The sequence below is a fragment of the Gallus gallus genome, chromosome 6, assembly GCF_016699485.2.
Source record: "Gallus gallus isolate bGalGal1 chromosome 6, bGalGal1.mat.broiler.GRCg7b, whole genome shotgun sequence".
NCBI lineage: Eukaryota > Metazoa > Chordata > Aves > Galliformes > Phasianidae > Gallus > Gallus gallus.
This window is the reverse complement of record NC_052537.1, coordinates 18931512-18949024: the sequence shown is the minus strand read 5'-3', so window position 1 is coordinate 18949024 and position 17513 is coordinate 18931512. Positions and strand designations below refer to the sequence as shown.

General features: G+C 37.1%; 1 protein-coding gene across 8 annotated transcripts in view; it reads left to right on the top strand.

The window, feature by feature from the left end:
* The window catches only part of FRMPD2 (FERM and PDZ domain containing 2), a 53488-nt gene that overhangs the window by 25123 nt on the left and 10852 nt on the right, over nucleotides 1–17513 (top strand). For 5 of the 8 annotated variants that reach the window (XR_006939537.1, XM_046942976.1, XM_040703158.2 and 2 more), the window contains 14 exons: nucleotides 365–579; nucleotides 1136–1234; nucleotides 1990–2354; nucleotides 4958–5252; nucleotides 6112–6270; nucleotides 6909–7083; nucleotides 8171–8381; nucleotides 9303–9340; nucleotides 10588–10674; nucleotides 11096–11160; nucleotides 12681–12842; nucleotides 13052–13223; nucleotides 14420–14499; nucleotides 16654–16739. Coding sequence is in view for 6 of the 8 variants with exons in the window: in XM_046942976.1 (XP_046798932.1) it covers nucleotides 365–579; nucleotides 1136–1234; nucleotides 1990–2354; nucleotides 4958–5252; nucleotides 6112–6270; nucleotides 6909–7083; nucleotides 8171–8381; nucleotides 9303–9340; nucleotides 10588–10674; nucleotides 11096–11160; nucleotides 12681–12842; nucleotides 13052–13223; nucleotides 14420–14499; nucleotides 16654–16739 (2209 nt within the window). In the remaining 2 variants the exon portion in view is untranslated. Of the gene's footprint in view, nucleotides 1–364; nucleotides 580–1135; nucleotides 1235–1989; nucleotides 2355–4957; nucleotides 5253–6111; nucleotides 6271–6908; nucleotides 7084–8170; nucleotides 8382–9302; nucleotides 9341–10587; nucleotides 10675–11095; nucleotides 11161–12680; nucleotides 12843–13051; nucleotides 13224–14419; nucleotides 14500–16653; nucleotides 16740–17513 lie in introns of those variants that run through there. The other 3 variants (XM_015288430.4, XR_006939538.1, XM_025151963.2) reach the window with 3 other exon arrangements.

Here is a 17513-nt window from a genome sequence, read left to right as displayed (position 1 = left end):
CATCAGACAGCTACAGAGTAGTAAGTCCTACTCAAAATCTGCAGAAGAATGTCAGAAATGGATACAGTTTGGACTTTTTTGGTATAAACTGCTTCTTCATTTGAGGACTTGTACATGGCATAAATGGCATAAACTCCATGACCACATGGTGGAATAGAATCCAATTCTTGCCAGCCTGCCTATCTGAACTCTAGGGCTCATGCAAGACAAAGTAAGAATAAAACCACTCTTTCTTATTAGTATCAGAAGATATACCTCAGCAGCACACAGGAAAAAGGTCTATGGAGAATATAATATATACCATTACCTTAAGGAGTATCTATGCCACTGAGCTCACTCTTTTTCCTATCCATCCTTTGAACAGATAATACATTTGAAGTCAAACTGACAAAAAATTCTGGAGGCCTTGGCTTTAGTGTTCTTCAGATGGAAGAAGAAGGCTATGAACATCTTGGAGGAGCTATTGTCAGGATCAAAAGACTGTTTCCAGGGCAGCCAGCTGAAGAGAACGGAGAAATTGAAGTTGGAGACATCATTTTGGCTGTGAATGGGAAATCTCTTCAAGGACTCTTGTATCAGGTACAAAGCACCACTGTGACTGGGCCTCATGGTGGGTCACATGCTAATAAAGACAATGGGATGAAACTGCTTTTAAACTTCACTGTCACCACAGGGGGCAGAATTTGCATGTAATGATTTTGATTTCTATGTAGAAGTCTTCTCTAGAATTCTTATGGAGAATTCCCTTTGTAACAGAATTGTTACAGAGAATATTTTTTGCTATTTGATTTCTAGCTTTCCACTACTGATGCACAAAATCTATTGTTAGATGCACACTGGTTGTTAATTAGTTGGAATCTTTGATGCTCTTATGCATAACAGAAACATTATTCCCTATGGTCATTTGTTTTATAACATCATCCTAAATACCACGCCTCACATTCTAACCTCTATCAGGTGAGGTAAGTCTAGGGCAACTTTTTTTGCCTGTAATGAGCAATTCTATACTCAAATGAAGAAATAAAATGGTAAAAAAGGATTATAGGAGAATTTATTTCTTGATAAAAAGACATGTACTATAGACCGGGAAAAACTGTATTCCATAAGAAATCTAATATTCCTTCTTCCTGATTAGGATGTCCTGCACTTGTTGAGAGGAGCTCCTTCAGAAGTCACACTACTTCTCTGCAGACCACCAAAAGGTGTCCTCCCAGAAATTGAGCAGAATGTCCCGGTAAGATAAAGATTCTGTCAGTGAACTTGCTTCAGTAGTCCTGGAAAAACACAACTACCTTTTCAGCCCAGCCTCGAGTAATGCAACCTTGCCTTTCCTCTACAGTATCCCATTCCATTCCTTTCTCTTCCCATCTGCAACTCAACCTCTAGATTTCAACTGCAACCAAAATAGAAATTTGACAGATCTGAAATATGTTTATCCCAGTGCAGCAACTTTTGAGTTGCAATACTGTCAGTGAAGTGACAAAGCACATATCCAAGCTCATCTTCTAAAAATGTTGCTTCTAAAAGCATTCTACTAGATCCTCACCCATAAGCTGCAGATACTCTCAACTGCAGTGCTGTAATCTGTGGGTTTGAGATAGCTCTATTACTCACCAAAATGGGAGGAAAACAGAGCTTTGCCTCCTAACAAACATAAATAAATGAAATGATGTTTTCAACTGGTTAGTTGGCTTCTTACTCATATCTAGCAGAATCAACAGGGGAAAAAACAAACAAGCAAGCAAGCAAACAAACAAACAAAAACCCAAGAGCAACTGCAGTAGAGAATAAAGGTAGTTTTATTATTCCTACTATTCACGGACACACCTGTAAGTACTCTCCATTCATGAAAATGCATTTGCACTATTCTTGCTCCATGCAAAATGGCCTGCTCCTGGTTATGTCTGAGCAGGACTTATCAGTGTTGTACACTGATATATGTATACTAACCTTTCTGTGTTTGTGTGTCTGTTTGTTTTTGTTTTATAGACTCCAGCACCATCCCCAGTTAAGGCATTTATGGCAGAGATGCCAGGCAGTCCAGAGGCAGGTAATAGTTTGGACCCATCTACCAGCGATGGAGGTAGCACCTCTCAAGACCTTGAAGACTGTTTGGATTCTCCATTGGCAGCAGATTTCAGTGAGCCTCCTGATGAGGAGAGCTCAACCTATGAAGAGCAGGAAAGGGAGTCTCAAGAGAATCCCATCCAGAGACTTATGCCCCCTAGGGAAAGTTCCTATAAGGATCTTTGGAAGTTTCATCAAGAAGCTGCCAGTTCTGAAGAGTTTCACTCTCTAGAGGAAGAAGTGAAGCAGAACTGCTACTCTCCATGTGAACTAGAATGTGCTGAAAAGTAAGCAATAGTGAAATCTGTCCTTTCCTTTGGTTCTTAGAACTTTGAAAGTGAATTGCGTAGAGTTAAGTACGGGGCTCTCTGCTTCTGGCTACTGCTGATTACTGAAAAAGTTTGCTTTACCACCTTATTCTGACTATCCTAATCTGTTCTGTCTGTTTACTTTCATCTCATTGGAATTCTGCAGAAATCCACATTGCAAAATAGTTGAATGCTGCACTGGTGCAATCATTTATGTTGTTCAGCTGAAGCTGGCTGCATTTTGAAATCAGTGGAAAGACTCTTGCTGACATAAAAAGGAACCAAACATTTTCTTATTTATTGCATGATCTTTGAATTTTCTCAGTTTGTTTAAGTAGGCACCAAACACTTCTTACTGTATAATCTCTTAATTTCAAATTTTTCCAGAGAAAATTAAAACACTCTGAAGACAAACTGTGATCATGGAGAAAAAAAAAGTTATTTTCCTGTCTTCAGAAGCAAATAGAAGCCCTGAGCCAGAGGAGTTATGCAATAAAATGCAGTGCAAATGGACTCAGCCTCTTTTATACTGTTTTGGATATACCAGACACTGGCATACAGAAGATGATCCATTCCATTTTAACCATCTTTCTCAGTGTAAAATATAAATTATCAGCATAGAAAGGATTGGCGGAAATAAAAGTTAAATGCCTAACATAAACCTCTAACTTTTATCTTTCATAACTTTCTCTAGAAACTCATTTCTATTTCTCACACACTCACTTGAATCTTTTTTTTTTTTTTAACTTTTGACATCTAGCAAGCTCAGAACTAGTGAATCACAGATTCCAGTCATTGCTGAGCCACAGTACTGAGTGACTGCAAGTCCTGTGGGACCATAACTGCTATTTGTGCTTCTAACTCTTCCCTAACGAGAGAAGAAATTTCACTCACTCATAAGTGTAGCTTCTACTTGCATGTACAGTTTTCTACAGCTGAGATTAAAACGCAGCCAAAATATGTCTGTAGCAAACACACTTGCCAAGAGATACAGTTTCATCAAAACTGAGTTTCTTGTGGGAAAGCATCAATTGAAAGAAAAACCTTGGATTTTGCCCAAGAAAGAAGTTCTGAAATACATGTTTTTGTTTGGTATATTCTCAGTATCATTTGTTTCAGTTTTTGCATTTTCAAAAGGCAGACAGAACAGTTTAAGATGTGTATCCTAAATAGTATTTTAAACATAACTTCAGTTTAAATGATCCTTCCATAGATATATGCTAATATAATGAAATAGGCTTTAATGAAAGAATTCCACTTCCTTTTCTTCAGATCGCTCAAAACTTTTCATACAAACATAGAAGTCTTCCCATACAACTTTTAAAAAGTTTACTACTCAGGGTGTCACATGGAAAATTTCTTTCATTCTTCCTATTGCCAACAAAAAGAACCTTCAACAAAACTACTTCGAAGAATTTCACCCCATAGTTTTCCCATGGAAGTCCAAGCTGGGGTGTCACCCAAACTCCAAAGGCTAAGTGTAGCGTGTCAGTGCACACGGTATGTGGGCCAGCAGGACCAAGACTCGTGTATTTCTCCTGCTTTGTAGAAATGGGCTAGAAGCTGTGCTGTGATTAGGGGACTGCTGGCTCATTTCCTTGAGCTTGTGTAGCTCTGTCAAATACCTTTCATGCTTTGAAGGTCAATCAGTACTTCACTGATATGTGACAGTTTCTGTGACACCCACCTTGACTAAGGTTCATTGAACTTAATCCTTTGTTTCCTGTCACCTGAAGAAAGGAGCTGACTGTATTTGCTGTTATCCTTAAACATTTATTTTAATTATACCCATCTTCTTTTCCAGTATTGTAAATGTCTTCAGCTATTAAAGTTCATAAGCTGCCAGTTTCACTGCTAGCCTTGCTGTGCCACTGAAGATACACAACTCATTTCTTCCCTGCATCAGTACAAGCTAACAGACTAGACAGCCCCTTGCACTGAGAACATACAGCATGAACTTGCCATTTTTTCTTGTCTCAGCTGATGTTTTAAAAGTGTCACTGGAGGTTTTTAGCTATATGCATCCAAAATGCATGTTTTTCTACTTTTTTATACTTTCCTTCTGGCTATGGACAACTTTTGAAACAAGAATTTAACACTGAGGATCTTTTGTGATTTCATACCAGACGTGCAGTTTAAGAATAAAAGCAGCTAAGAATGTGGCTGAAAGCTACTTTTCAAAAAGAAAAATGCACGTATAAAAATTGTAATACTGACGCAGTGTGCATATCACTTATCAAATAAGGTAATTAATTGTTTATGGCAGATGAAAGCATTAATGGTCTAGGAATTACTCAATTATTGTTCTAAAGAAACAACAAAAATGCTAACTAATGCCTTAAAAAAGAAAATGTGTAAGATCTTGCAGATTGAAAGATTTTAAATGTTTTTATTGGCTTTGCAAAAGATTGATTACTTCCTCTTTGTTTTATAGTAATACTTGAAAGACCCAGACAGCCATTTAATACCATAACTAGTATGCTAGTTAAAATCAGGTTGTGTATAAGCAGTAGATTTTTCAATGGCCACCTAATAAAGGATATGGAAGAAAATCCCAGCACTACGATCTCTTTATTTTCCAGCCCTGTGTTTAATAAGAGTGATGGTGACCTATCAAACAGAAATTGTATGTCTGAAATTCTCTCTCTAACTCCTATTGATGAAGAGTATCTCACCATCAGCTCAACACCTGTGACCTCACTTTCAAGAGGAGGAAGCTCAGAGACTCTCTCCACAACCTTGGTGACCCCACAACCACGTGTCTGTGGCCCTTTCTCATCATCTCCGCCTGCTAGAGACACACAGAACAGTGACAATGAATGGGAAGACATGGAGGAACTAGAGGAAGAGAAGGAGGAACAAGAGGATTGCACTAGGGTATGTGATTGGCATTAGATTATTAACAGGTAGACATGGGAAAGAAGACAGCTTTAAGAATGTATTATTCTTAAAAACATTAGTTTTAACCCATTATCTATGCTACTTCTGCATGACTTTTCTCACCTTCCAGAAATGTCCGAAATTTTCCTGTATGCCCTGCTCTCCGGAATGCTTCACTATTTTCTTTAAGGCTTGAAATCTTACTGTTTTTTTAACTTACCATCATTTTGCAGTATTATTCCCAGTGTACAGAGGCCTAAAACCTATCCTTAAATTAATGGGAACCAGCTGTTTGGTAATTTTTTCCATGTTTTAAGTCATGCAAAATCACTTTGTTACAATACTACTACTGTAATGTCCCAATAAGAAACTACAACTCCTGTACTAATTACTATTAAAAATATAGGGATCAGTCCTGCCAAAAGCTGAACATCTTGCATTCCTGCTGATGCTAATGAACTCCGAATTCCTACTAATTTGAGAGCATTCAGAATAAAATTTAGGTCCAGCCATTTCCTTTAGTGGGAAAGCAATAGCAACAGCAACTGAAATCTCTGAACTCTGTTGTTTTAACGCTTGTCAGCTCTGAGGACTCCATGCCATTTTATACACTTAAAATGCCAAAATTTGAGTTCCTTATGCCCTGTCAATCAATCACCATGAAGCTCCATGAGGTATAAAGAAATAAAATTAATTCTGGAACAATAGCAGTGACAGATCAGAGAAATCCTTATGTATGCTGCTTATTTATACCATCTGAGCATCTGATTCCTATTTGCATATAAAACATAATGGAAGATGTTAATGAAGCAACAGAAAAGCCTACATCAACCATATCTTGTGTTTACTTTAATAGGAAATGGAGGTCTTTGTTACTTTGACAAGGTCAGAGAACAATGGTTATGGATTCTCAGTGGTTCTTAACAAAATGGACAACTGTCTTTATGTTGATGAAATCTTGCATGAGCCTGCCCTGTCAGATGGAAGGCTGAGAAGGGGAGACAGAATCATTATGGTACAGTAATCCTTTGAATTTAAACAGAGGAGAAAGTATTTGCAGATCAATGTCATTTAGCTTTAGTAATTTTCCTTTTATATAGCCTAGTTTATCACATTTATGCATACAAGTGCAAATAAATCATATAATAAATATAATTCTGCTGACTTCAGTAGAATAAACTTCAGACTGAATAGATTGTATGACCAGGCAAAAACCAGGAATCATCTAGCAGTAGTGCAGTACAGCTGAGACACTAAACATCTTCCTAATTAAGTAATATAAACTGCACTAATCTGCACAAAAGATGCAGGACTTATGTCCTGTGAAATGTACGAACAAAACCTGTTTTGAGGTTCATCTTCATTTCATTAGACTTGCCTTCCTTGCTTTTTGCTACAAGACCTCAAGTTTCAAGGAAAAAAAGGTAATTTTATGAAAACAGTACATTCAGGAAAACAAAAGTTCGAAAACAAATCTTACTGTAACTTGTAACTGTAACTGTTGCATGCATTCACAGACATTAGGTGTCACAGCGAAGCAATGATATGAGGATGAAAACTCATTTAAGCTCATATGCAATATTTGGGGTGAAGGGAAAAGTATGATGATGGTCAATGAGATCTATGCTATCATTTCCATGGTTTGTCATTTAGGTGAATGGAATTGATGTCACAGCTTTACAATGCAATGAAGCCCTGAGTTTGCTGCAGAGCTCTCCTCCTGATCTGCACCTCGTGGTTGGTCGTGCTGGCAGTGATCCACGTCCTTCTGTTAGGCCAGATGACATTCCTGAAATCACTCTCACAAAAGGTGCCAATGGACAGCTAGGTGCGTAGTAAATACTATGCATACTATTTTAGACAAAGATTATGATAATCATAGGCAATTGTGGTCTTGGATCAGTATGGTTCTGAGTGGCCTTGATACCATCATGCTCTCCGCCATCAACATGAACATGGGCTGAAGAACTTTCTTTTGAATAGGACCAAAAAGGGAAGACAAATAACTCTTATTAGACAAATTAAGCTATTGGAAGAACTCTATCTGTATGATCACACTATCAGCTGAAGTTTCTGCCATATCTTCAGTCTCATATTTTTATGTTACTGAAATACAAATTGTTGCTAGAAGCTGTTTGTTGATAGATGATGAATGTCTGCTACCTACTGATATGCCTGAAGTTCTATTTGGGAAAAAAAAGAAAAAAGCTTGAGAAAGATGAGCCACTGGTTAGGGCAACAGTCTGGCATTCAAAAAAACTCCTCTTAAATGCTTGATTCATCAAAGACATGACGTTTTAATTATCTACATTGTGCAATGCAAGCGATAAAAGAAATCCCCACAGTGTGAATATCTGGTTATTACTGGAGAATGCGGAGCGTACTGCACACAGATAAAACCGTGGACCCAGGAAATAGCATAGTTTTCTTTACTTTGATACAGCATCCTGTTTCCAGTTCTGAAACTAGTTTGTTTGGGAACTACTGGAATATCATTGCACAATACTGCTTTGTACTGGTTAGGTATCACCTTATCTGTCCTGCACTTCCATTCTCTGCTTAAAAAAATGGGAATGATAGCAAACCCTACAGAAGACATTGCAAAACACTTATATGCTCTGGGAATGAAGGAGCCTTACTCGAGTACATATTTGGCACTAGGTAAAACAAAGCACCAAGGAGTAGCTGAAGAATGCAGATAGACAACACTGTTTACGTTTTGTAATATTTTGTAAACATCTAATCGCATGTCATTCTTGCTCTCTTATCGGGGTAAAGCTGCTGTTTACAGCATTAGTGCTTTGTTCAGCCTATCTTTCAATGACCCTCATATATTCCATCAGGCTGCCCTTCACTGACAATGAAATTCAAAACGTGCTGCCACAAAAGACTTTTTATTATCTGCATTATTCTAGGCTTGAAGCTGACGGGAGGAGCTGGAAGTAAGCTACAAGGTATTTATGTGCTAGAGATAGTGCCTGGCTCTCCTGCCAGTGTGGAAGGCAGTCTGCAGCCACGAGATCAGATTCTGTACATCTGTGGGCTGTGGACTGAGGGCATCAGCCTGGATGATGCAGTAAGAGTGTGCGAAGCTGCCACCCAGAACGTCCAAATCAAAGCAACAAGGTAAATCTGAGCAGACAGATGAAATCTTAGCATACTCTATTTCAGTCCTTCTGAAAATGTTAAAGCGGGTTTTTAATTCTTTTTATCAGCAAGTCTAATAATAAAACCAAACAAGAAAAATGTTGTACCTCACAGTTCTGAAGGTGTAACCTGGTACATGACACCCATAAAGTATCTTAACTCCTTGTAGATATAGTTAACACAGGAGGATATGAATGTAGGTGAACTCACATGACATACATCACAACTCTTCAAACTTCATCACCAAAACACAAATGTGAACCCTTTAACTGCCTCTGATGGGAATCTCTGAGTTACTTCCAGTAGCAAAACATTTAAGAAAGATGCTGAATATCCAGCAGTTATTCCACAGCACGTGACAAAATGTTAATCTCAGGGCTGCCCAGGAACTTGCAGTTAAGAATTCCCCTTCCTCAGGCTTTAGGTTTATTTCGTTGTTCTATCTGACAGAGCTCTGGACTGATAGCAAAACAGGTCTTACAGTAACAGCCCAAACAGTAACCCCAAAATACGTGAATTACTAAGTTACATAATTAGATTTAATGATAGTGCATTCATCACAGCAATGTTGATGTACAACAAACATTTATCAGCGTTTTATTAACTTGCATTGTGCTAGCAGGTGAACTCCATCCCTGAAGCAGTTTTGTACTGGGACAGATTTTATAACATATTCCTTCTTTCTTGGACCAATTTAATTAAAACATTTCACTGTTGTTAAAGACGGTGTATATTTATATACTGATATAAACGCTCTTAAGAAAAGCGCCATTAAGAATAACAAAATCTTAGAAATACAACTGCAATTTAAAAACTGACTTTTTCAGAAATAGCTTTCATATGTGCTTTTAAAAACATGCAGCTCTTAATGGCTCACATATTGCACTTTTCTGCCTCCAGAAACGGCAATCCTGTGGTCCCTATAGAGCAAGAAAATAGTAAGTAAGGCGAATGTTTTTTGGATTTGAGCTCAAGATTTGCTTCTGATTTTAGTATTAATTTGTTATTGATTCATTGCATTAAACAGTTATTAACAGATTGTAACTTGGCATTCAATATTTCTGTTAAGGATCTGAAGAAAAATGGGCAGCTCTTTACAGAGAGAAACAAGATGTATAGTTCTCTTTACGAAAATATTTTTTAATTTTATCTATATTTGCATTTTGTGCAGTCAGCTTGTTTTTATTAATTTGCTAACATTTAATGGGAATTTTATGTGGTTATATTCAACTTCTGGTTGGATTAAAACTATTCTGCAGTAGTTTTCCGAGTATTTGAGCTTTAATACGGTGCCACAACTTAGCTGTCTTAGAGTGACTTTTTAAACTGATATCAATAACAAAAATGGGCAGAACCACAGCCTCTTTAATTAATAAAGGAGCCTATCAGGGGACTATATCTATTACCCTACTTTATTTCTCTACTAAGATCTGTAGATTCCAGGAGATTTCTCAAGATACTTTAGCTATGATCCAGCTCTGATACAGATTTATTAACTGTACGGTGGGTTGGTTCTCTGCACTGAAAAAAAGATTCTTAGCTTAAAAGCGTAAAGCATAATATACGGTACTTTGCTGTTTGATGTTCTGTTTGCTACCATCTTTGATAGAAGCCTTCATTTAATATATTCTCTTAGTTATAAAAATGCATACTGAAACGGCAAATGAAACATGGAATTTGGAACAAACAAACAAACAAACAGAAGAACACATTACGTTCTATAATTCATACCTTAAGAGAACTTTCTGGAAGACAAATGAGATTACCAATACATGATAAAGCAGATCTCAAAAGTAGAGGTCAGGGCAGGGTGGAAATCAAAGCCAAATCATTGTCTTCTTACACAGACAGCTCTGCAGACAGTGATAGAACCTCCTTCATCCTCTGCCTGAGCACTGCCACATGTCTGGAATGACTCACTCTGATCTCCAGCTCTTGTTATCATTTTAAAAATAGCAACAAATGAGTTGTAATAGCTCTGCAGTCCAGGAAACAATTATTTGTATCACTGTGCAACTCAGTAGACTTAATCATGCAGTAATAACTGTCTCATACTGCCTCATATAGCATCAATATTCCAGTATTGATGCTTTGTTTCATGATCTAAGAACAGAGTTTACATTCCCTTGTGTACATGAAGCCGAGTGGGAGGCCTGTCAGAACAAACCTCCGTGTATGCTTTTAGGGCCGCCTGCTGAGACAGAGAAAGACGATACTTGTTTCTCAAACGAAAACCTGAATTCCCAAGAGCAGCATCTACTAAGTCAACATGGTAAGAAACCTGACTTTTCTGGTAGAGTTTATAAAATGTTGAATCCTCTCTATGAATGAAACTGGTATGTGGTACTGGAAGTACTGGGGAAAGATTAACTCTTAGTAAACAATTCTGTATCCCTCAGAGTCTCAGAGAATACACATACATCATCTGTTTTCCAGATGGTATCTCTGACCTTGTAACATGCAGCTCCTAGAGCTTGTTTTGGAAACTGCTCTCTGGGAGGCAAAAGGCTCACATGGATCATATGCAGAATGCTCAGTTCAGGAGCACTACACAGGAAGCAACGTGCATAAGCCCAGAGGAAATTTTACACATCAAATATGAAATGTTTTATTATGTCTCTATCTATTATCATATTGAGTGTTATACCACAGAACCATATTTCAGCAGTGAAAACTGTTCTGCTTTTTCACAGAGAAACATTTGAAGGAAACAAATTGTGAAGCTCAGCAAAGCACTCCCAATTCTTCAGAATGTAAGGTAAGGGACAATTTTATCAAGCATGAGGTTTTCCATCAAGTAAAGTGAGCTATAGTGACTGAGATTTTTTCAATAGTGGCACTTAATGTATTTACTTAATCCCCAGTTTCCCTTAAACTGTGAACAAAATTGATTTGGAGAGCATACCGTGAAGGGCTGAACTGCCTCAGCATGCACTGTCCTGTGTGCATCAGCACCTCCTGGGGTCAGCACCTTCTCTTGCTGGTTTTCTATACAGTATCACTACCTTAACAGCTTGGTAATAAAACCAAGATCCACAGGATGTAGCCCCTCCATTAGGTCCTCATAGTACTCTTGATAGCTTCCAAGATTAATCCCTAGCTTAGAAAGAGAGTCGTGTGGGAAAGAGAGACAGAACGCCACAGCGTAAGGTTCTGGGAAAAATAATGGTGAATGTAATGAGGAAGTATTTCCCACAACAAATCAAAACATATGTTGAAACTTGAGATTCATGTTTCAGTATGAAATTCTGAACCTGAAAATGGGGTAAAATAACTCCAAACCTTTGGAGTATTTTCAGTGTTGAAATAAATCAGAGTGGTTTGGATTTACAATAGCTACTAAGAGTAATGGTATTTTTGAAATGATAAATTCCCAAAATACATAGGTATGTTCAGTGGGGGGAAAAATCATTTTCCATGCTCAGCTTACAATGCTTCAGAAGTCTCACAAGTGCAAACATTGCTTTTGTTTGCACAAATATGTGGAAAGTAATATTACTTGGAATTGCCCACTTTGGGACTGATATTTCATGAAAATAGATTTATTCATTTTCTCTTGGCTGTGCTTTACAAGAAATGGCTGTCTCTTGTTAAAATTAGACCTCCAACCTGGCAGAAAAATTGGAACAATTTTCTGGCTTTTGATTAAGTCATCTCTATTACTGCTTCTTCCACACCATTTAATCCATGATAGCTTGTCTGTTCAACTCACTAAAATAATTTCTGAGGGTGATACATACACCATTGGAACCAGTCATGCTGCAAATCATAAACATTTCTAGGTTGCTGCTCTTTCTGACATAATGTTTGACCCTAAAAAGGCCGCTGATTATAAAAGTGAATGAAGTGCTAAAGCCGAACACTGGGGCTGCAAGGTTAAGATTTGCATTACAGAACAATAAAAGAAGTACATACTGAGTTAGCATCATACTTGAGATAAAAGTGACTGGCTTGTCAATGAAGGTGATGTATTTGACGTATTATATAAGGGTTACATAAGTACATGTTTCCTTACTTTTATGAGATCATTTTACTCTCTGTCTATTATTAAAAGAGCTTGTGGAAATAAGGTTGCACTACTTTCATTTCGATACATACATGTAGGTGCTATAAATCAGAGGAAGCTCTATGTACACATGCAAGACAAGGATATATCCCACAGTTTACATCAGCCACGGAGGACCGTAAAGCACAATGGAATTCTTTCATATTAAAAATGCATATGAAAAAAGATCCCTGAATAAACTCCATCTTTGACTGCTTCATTTTATATTGTAGGACTTCATTATTAAGATAGAATTGGAAAAAGCAGAAAATGGAAGCCTAGGATTTGCACTAGTTGGCGGCAGAAATGGCAGGGCTATCCTAATAAAAGCCATCAGCCCAGACAGCATCGCAGATCTAGATGGGAGGCTTCAAGTTGGTGACATCTTACTTAAGGTAAAGTTTGCTTTTCATCATTTTGGCGGTACACTCTCATGGCATAAAAATGCAAAGAGAGGAAGATCAAGGAAATTACTGATGCAAGAGGGAGAGAGGACCCATGAGTTTCAGGGAAGATATATAAAATGTGCTCAGTGCTGGGATCCGTGTTAAAAAAAAGCTTTCTGTGAAATAAATGTGGATTTACTTATCGTGGTGTTTTTCAGGTAAACGAGACTTTAGTGTCTGGTCTGCCACGCCAAACAGTTATAGATTTGCTGCGTAAGGCTCAAGGCACTGTTCAGCTCACTGTCTGCCGAAGCGTAGCTTCACGTTGGGCTTACTCAAGCAGCCAGAGAAACAGTATACCTTCCCCTCCAAACACAAACACAGAGCCTGGTAAGCAGCTAAATCCATTAAGTAAAAGTGGGGTTATGTGATGTCTGGACTCAATTTTTCTATTGGCAAAACAACTGAATAACTATACTGATAACTTTACTGTTATTCCTGATTCATAGCCATAGACACAAACAAGTTCTTGCAGCTCTGGATAAGCTCTCTAAGATATAGGAACATAGGGAATGATGCTCAAGACCCTCAGAAATGTTCAAACTCAGCTTATATTTCTGATGGTTTCTGGTGTGTGCTGATTTTAGCCATTTTATGCAAATGAGTGGTAGGATTGTAGCTGGAGAGAAGGTGCTGTACGTACTGAGCAGCTGAGGTCTCTGGGTCAGCCAGACAGGGACTGTCAAAAGATATTGGAAAAGGTATGGTTATTCATAGTGATCTTGATGAATTGGAATAAAGAGAGTGTATTATTTAAAATTTCCTACTTCTTTCCTAGCACTTTGGAATTGAATAATCTACCAATATTATACTACTGGTGTCTCAAAGACTCTTTATCCGAGGATGACAGAACTGTGCTTAGCTCAGGCATGAAAGGAGTATGTTCACTGTCCCATCTCAGTTCTAGTTTGATTTTGAGGGTAAATGATGCCAAAATGGGAAGGTCATCCTGATATAAAAAGGCTGATTAAAGTTTTAGCCACATTAATGGCTGTGGAAATATTCCCATTCACTTCAGTAACAATAGGCTTTTCACCAGTTTTTCAAATTCAAAGATCTAGCTGTGGGGATGTGTATTGGCATCTCATGTGACATTTGTGAACTAGACTGTTACTGTGAAGCTTAAACTCTTTTCTCTGGACCAGTAAAACACAGTGTTATAACGTGAGAACTATCATCATAGTAAATCTGTGATATTTGTCTATTTAGTGCTGTAAAGGAATGGGCTGAGTTAGGGAAGGTTATAAATTCTGTTGTAGGTTTTTTACAACTTCTACTGATAGTGGGTATACTTCAGTATCTTCTGGTCACCTGAATTATTCTGACTTCTTCGGTGATTATATATGGCATTTATGCTGTTTTTACCCCTATAAGAGTATCTAGTAAAAGGATATTTTGTGCTAGTTTGGGGCAACATATCTCAAGTGCCTCTTCCAAAATCAAAGTCCTCTGGTGTGGGTGGTACTGAAGAAATGGATCCATATTTTCACACTTTAGGCATTTAAACTTCTTTTTCTGGTATTCAGATGACCACAGTGTTGAGAGAAGCCTAGGAGCTCAATCTGTTTTCACTTTGAAAGAAGAATCCAACTGGATGTGCAGCAAGGTGAAGTCTGAATTGGGCTTGTAGAAGTTATCAGGCAATGATGTACTTGTTTGTTAACAAAATGGGCTTGGTGCAATGCTGGCAAGAACCACATGTTGTTAATGAGAAAGATTAACATGAACCAAGTGTGCTGCAGTCACCAGCACCTCTAATATTGGAATAAATCAGGGATTCCACTGATCTAAAAGTATATGATAAAAGCATACTACGTATGCTAAAGAGAGGTGGTGAAAGAAGGTTGCATAAGTAAGTCTAGTTCTGGAACTTTATAATGTTGGAATCATTTATTAATTTTTCGATTCTTCCAGTATTTAAAAAAATTTACTTTAAAAGTTTGCTATTCGTCAATATCTACTAACTCCAAGGCCCCAGATTTCTTCAGACATGGTTTTGGTTTTGAATCCTAGTAAGTCATGCAAAGACAATCTGCATTAAATTTTACAGCATCTGTCATTTTTGAGTTTTACAACTGTAAAACCTCTCTCCAGAAAATGTGATAAATGTTTTTTTTTTTTATCCTCCTCCAGAGCAAACAAACAAAAAACAAACACCTTTCCAAACCTTGCCTCATCCAATATAATCCAAATATAATCCAAGTATAAAAAAAATGGGAGAAATCCTTGAACTGAATAAGCTAAGAAAATCTTGAATGGAATTTCAGAAAGCTCTGAGTACAGTTCTGGAATGGATGTTGGAAATAAATAGTTATAGATTAGTAAAATGCAATATGAAAACAAGGTCAGGTCTACGACATAATGAAGAAATATGGCGAGGAAATGATATTAATCGGAGGTATGAGATAATACTAAGGTTACAGGTACCTTACTAGACTGAGTTAGCAATATAGTAGTGCACACTTTTGGTTTTAAGCTTGTTGTTAAGTCTAGTCTGCAAATGCCTAACATTTGGTTCATGCTAAACTTTTCTGCTGAGTTCATTCAACTAGCTCTTTTCTTAACCCTTTCCAGCCAGCCTTTAATGGTCTCCCATTAATAGAAACTATACTTTATAGAGCACAGCTGCCACCTACTCCAAAGTTCTAGGCATTGAAAATGAAAAACTACAAAATAAAACAACTAACCAACCAACCAAACAAAAACAACAAAAAATACTTTTCCTTTCAAAAATAAGATGAAAATCCATATCGCATTCTCTAATCAGCATAGCTTATAGTCAGCATGGTTGAAAAAACTGAATAAGTTAACTCATGGTTAAATATGAGACCATGAATTCCACAATTCTTATGGGGAAATACAAGCATAAATGTAAAAACATATAAATAAATAAATAAAAGGTAGAAGTGGCAGCTACTATTAAGATTCTGTAGGCATTTGGTAGTTTATACTACATTATATGCCAGGGTGGTTTCTGAATGGAATACTAAACAGGAACAGAAGATGAAGAAATGACACTTTGAATTAAAATTTATATAATTAACTATCAAGTGGTATAACTCACAAGGAGCCACTTCCACATACTGAACAAAGATGTCCTGTATCATTACCTAAATGCAGGACCTAGTTATTATCCTCTTGGCCTGAAAAACAGCCACCAGTGCTATCGCTTGTACTCCATCTGGAGGCTGATCAATGATCTGCCATCTCTGTTAGCTAAGAGCTTCCTCAGTAGAGCAGATGCACTCTACTTTTAACAGCTGGCCTCGTTGTGTCAGAGATTAAAAACAAAAAGGAAATTAGTACCAGAAATTCCAGCTGAAACAGTGCTGCTTTCTGCTGCCAAGAGTTGGGAGGCGAAGAGCTGTGTGTGACTCACAACTCTTTTGACTGAGCTTTCTTTGTGAGATCAGGAATCTCATATTTTCAAAGTTCAGCTACTCAGGCTAGATTGTAGAGACTTTTGAACACTACATTCTTATGAAGCTCACAAATACAGCTGATGTAGCTTATTAATTTGACTAGATACTGCAATGCTAAGTCAAAGTTACATATACTTTTTTCCTGCAACTGGAAGCTATTTTCAATTTCCTTCTTGAGTAAAAAACACGTATTTATCAGTTATGAGAAAAAATACTGAATAAAGTAAACATATTCTTGAAGGGTTTTTGTTCTGTTTTGTTTTTGTTTTTGTTTTTGGTACTGATTGATGTTTCTTTGTACTGATTTTTCACAGCAATTTCTTATCTTATAACTACAGGGTCCAGAAAGTACACACTGTCCCCCTTTGCAAGGTCAGATGGCAGGACAAGATTATCAGGGTATCATCAGTAACACTTCAGATGGGTAAGTCTCTCAAATATGGTAAAATTATTAAAATAAACAGCATCAATAATTTATTCTTATATTTTCAGATCTTCCATATACTCATGTCCCAAATTATTTGAACACAGTTATATTGAAATGCAGCTCCATCTGCAGTAAGAGTGGCTAAACAGCTTCCACACAGCCATTAGAACAAACACAGCAGAAGTTTCTAGGTGTAACTGCAGCTCATGCAGACAAGCATAAGGCTGTACTGATACAGATGTTTACTTCCAGACATTTTAGAATCAAGAAAATTTGAGGATGTTACTCCTAAGAAAATATGTGGGTATGCAGTACAGAAAGAGTAGAATTTTACCTCAAATGTACAAAACAATGAGAAATCAAACAATAATGTAGCTTTGATAAAAGAGGGGCAGTTTTGTTTATGACAAAGATACAGAATATATGAAATATAATTATTTCATTTATCATTTATAACCTATAAAGATGTAAAAATTAATAAGCATTTGCAACTTATAAGCATTTAAAACTTAAAAATTTGGAAGACTATTTGGCCAATCTTTAAAGGACAAAATTCTTGAAAGAATCTTTGAGAATACCTGCAAGTGAGAATATCCATGTGAATACAGGCTCAATGCTACTTGCTATTATCTCATCACTAATATAGTATTAACTTTCGGTATACCAGGTTATCAGGTGTGATTATTATTAAATTATCTTGCTCTAAGTGCAAGATGTGCAAATGTATCTATAGCTAATGCAAAGTTATCACATGTAAGGATGACATTTGTC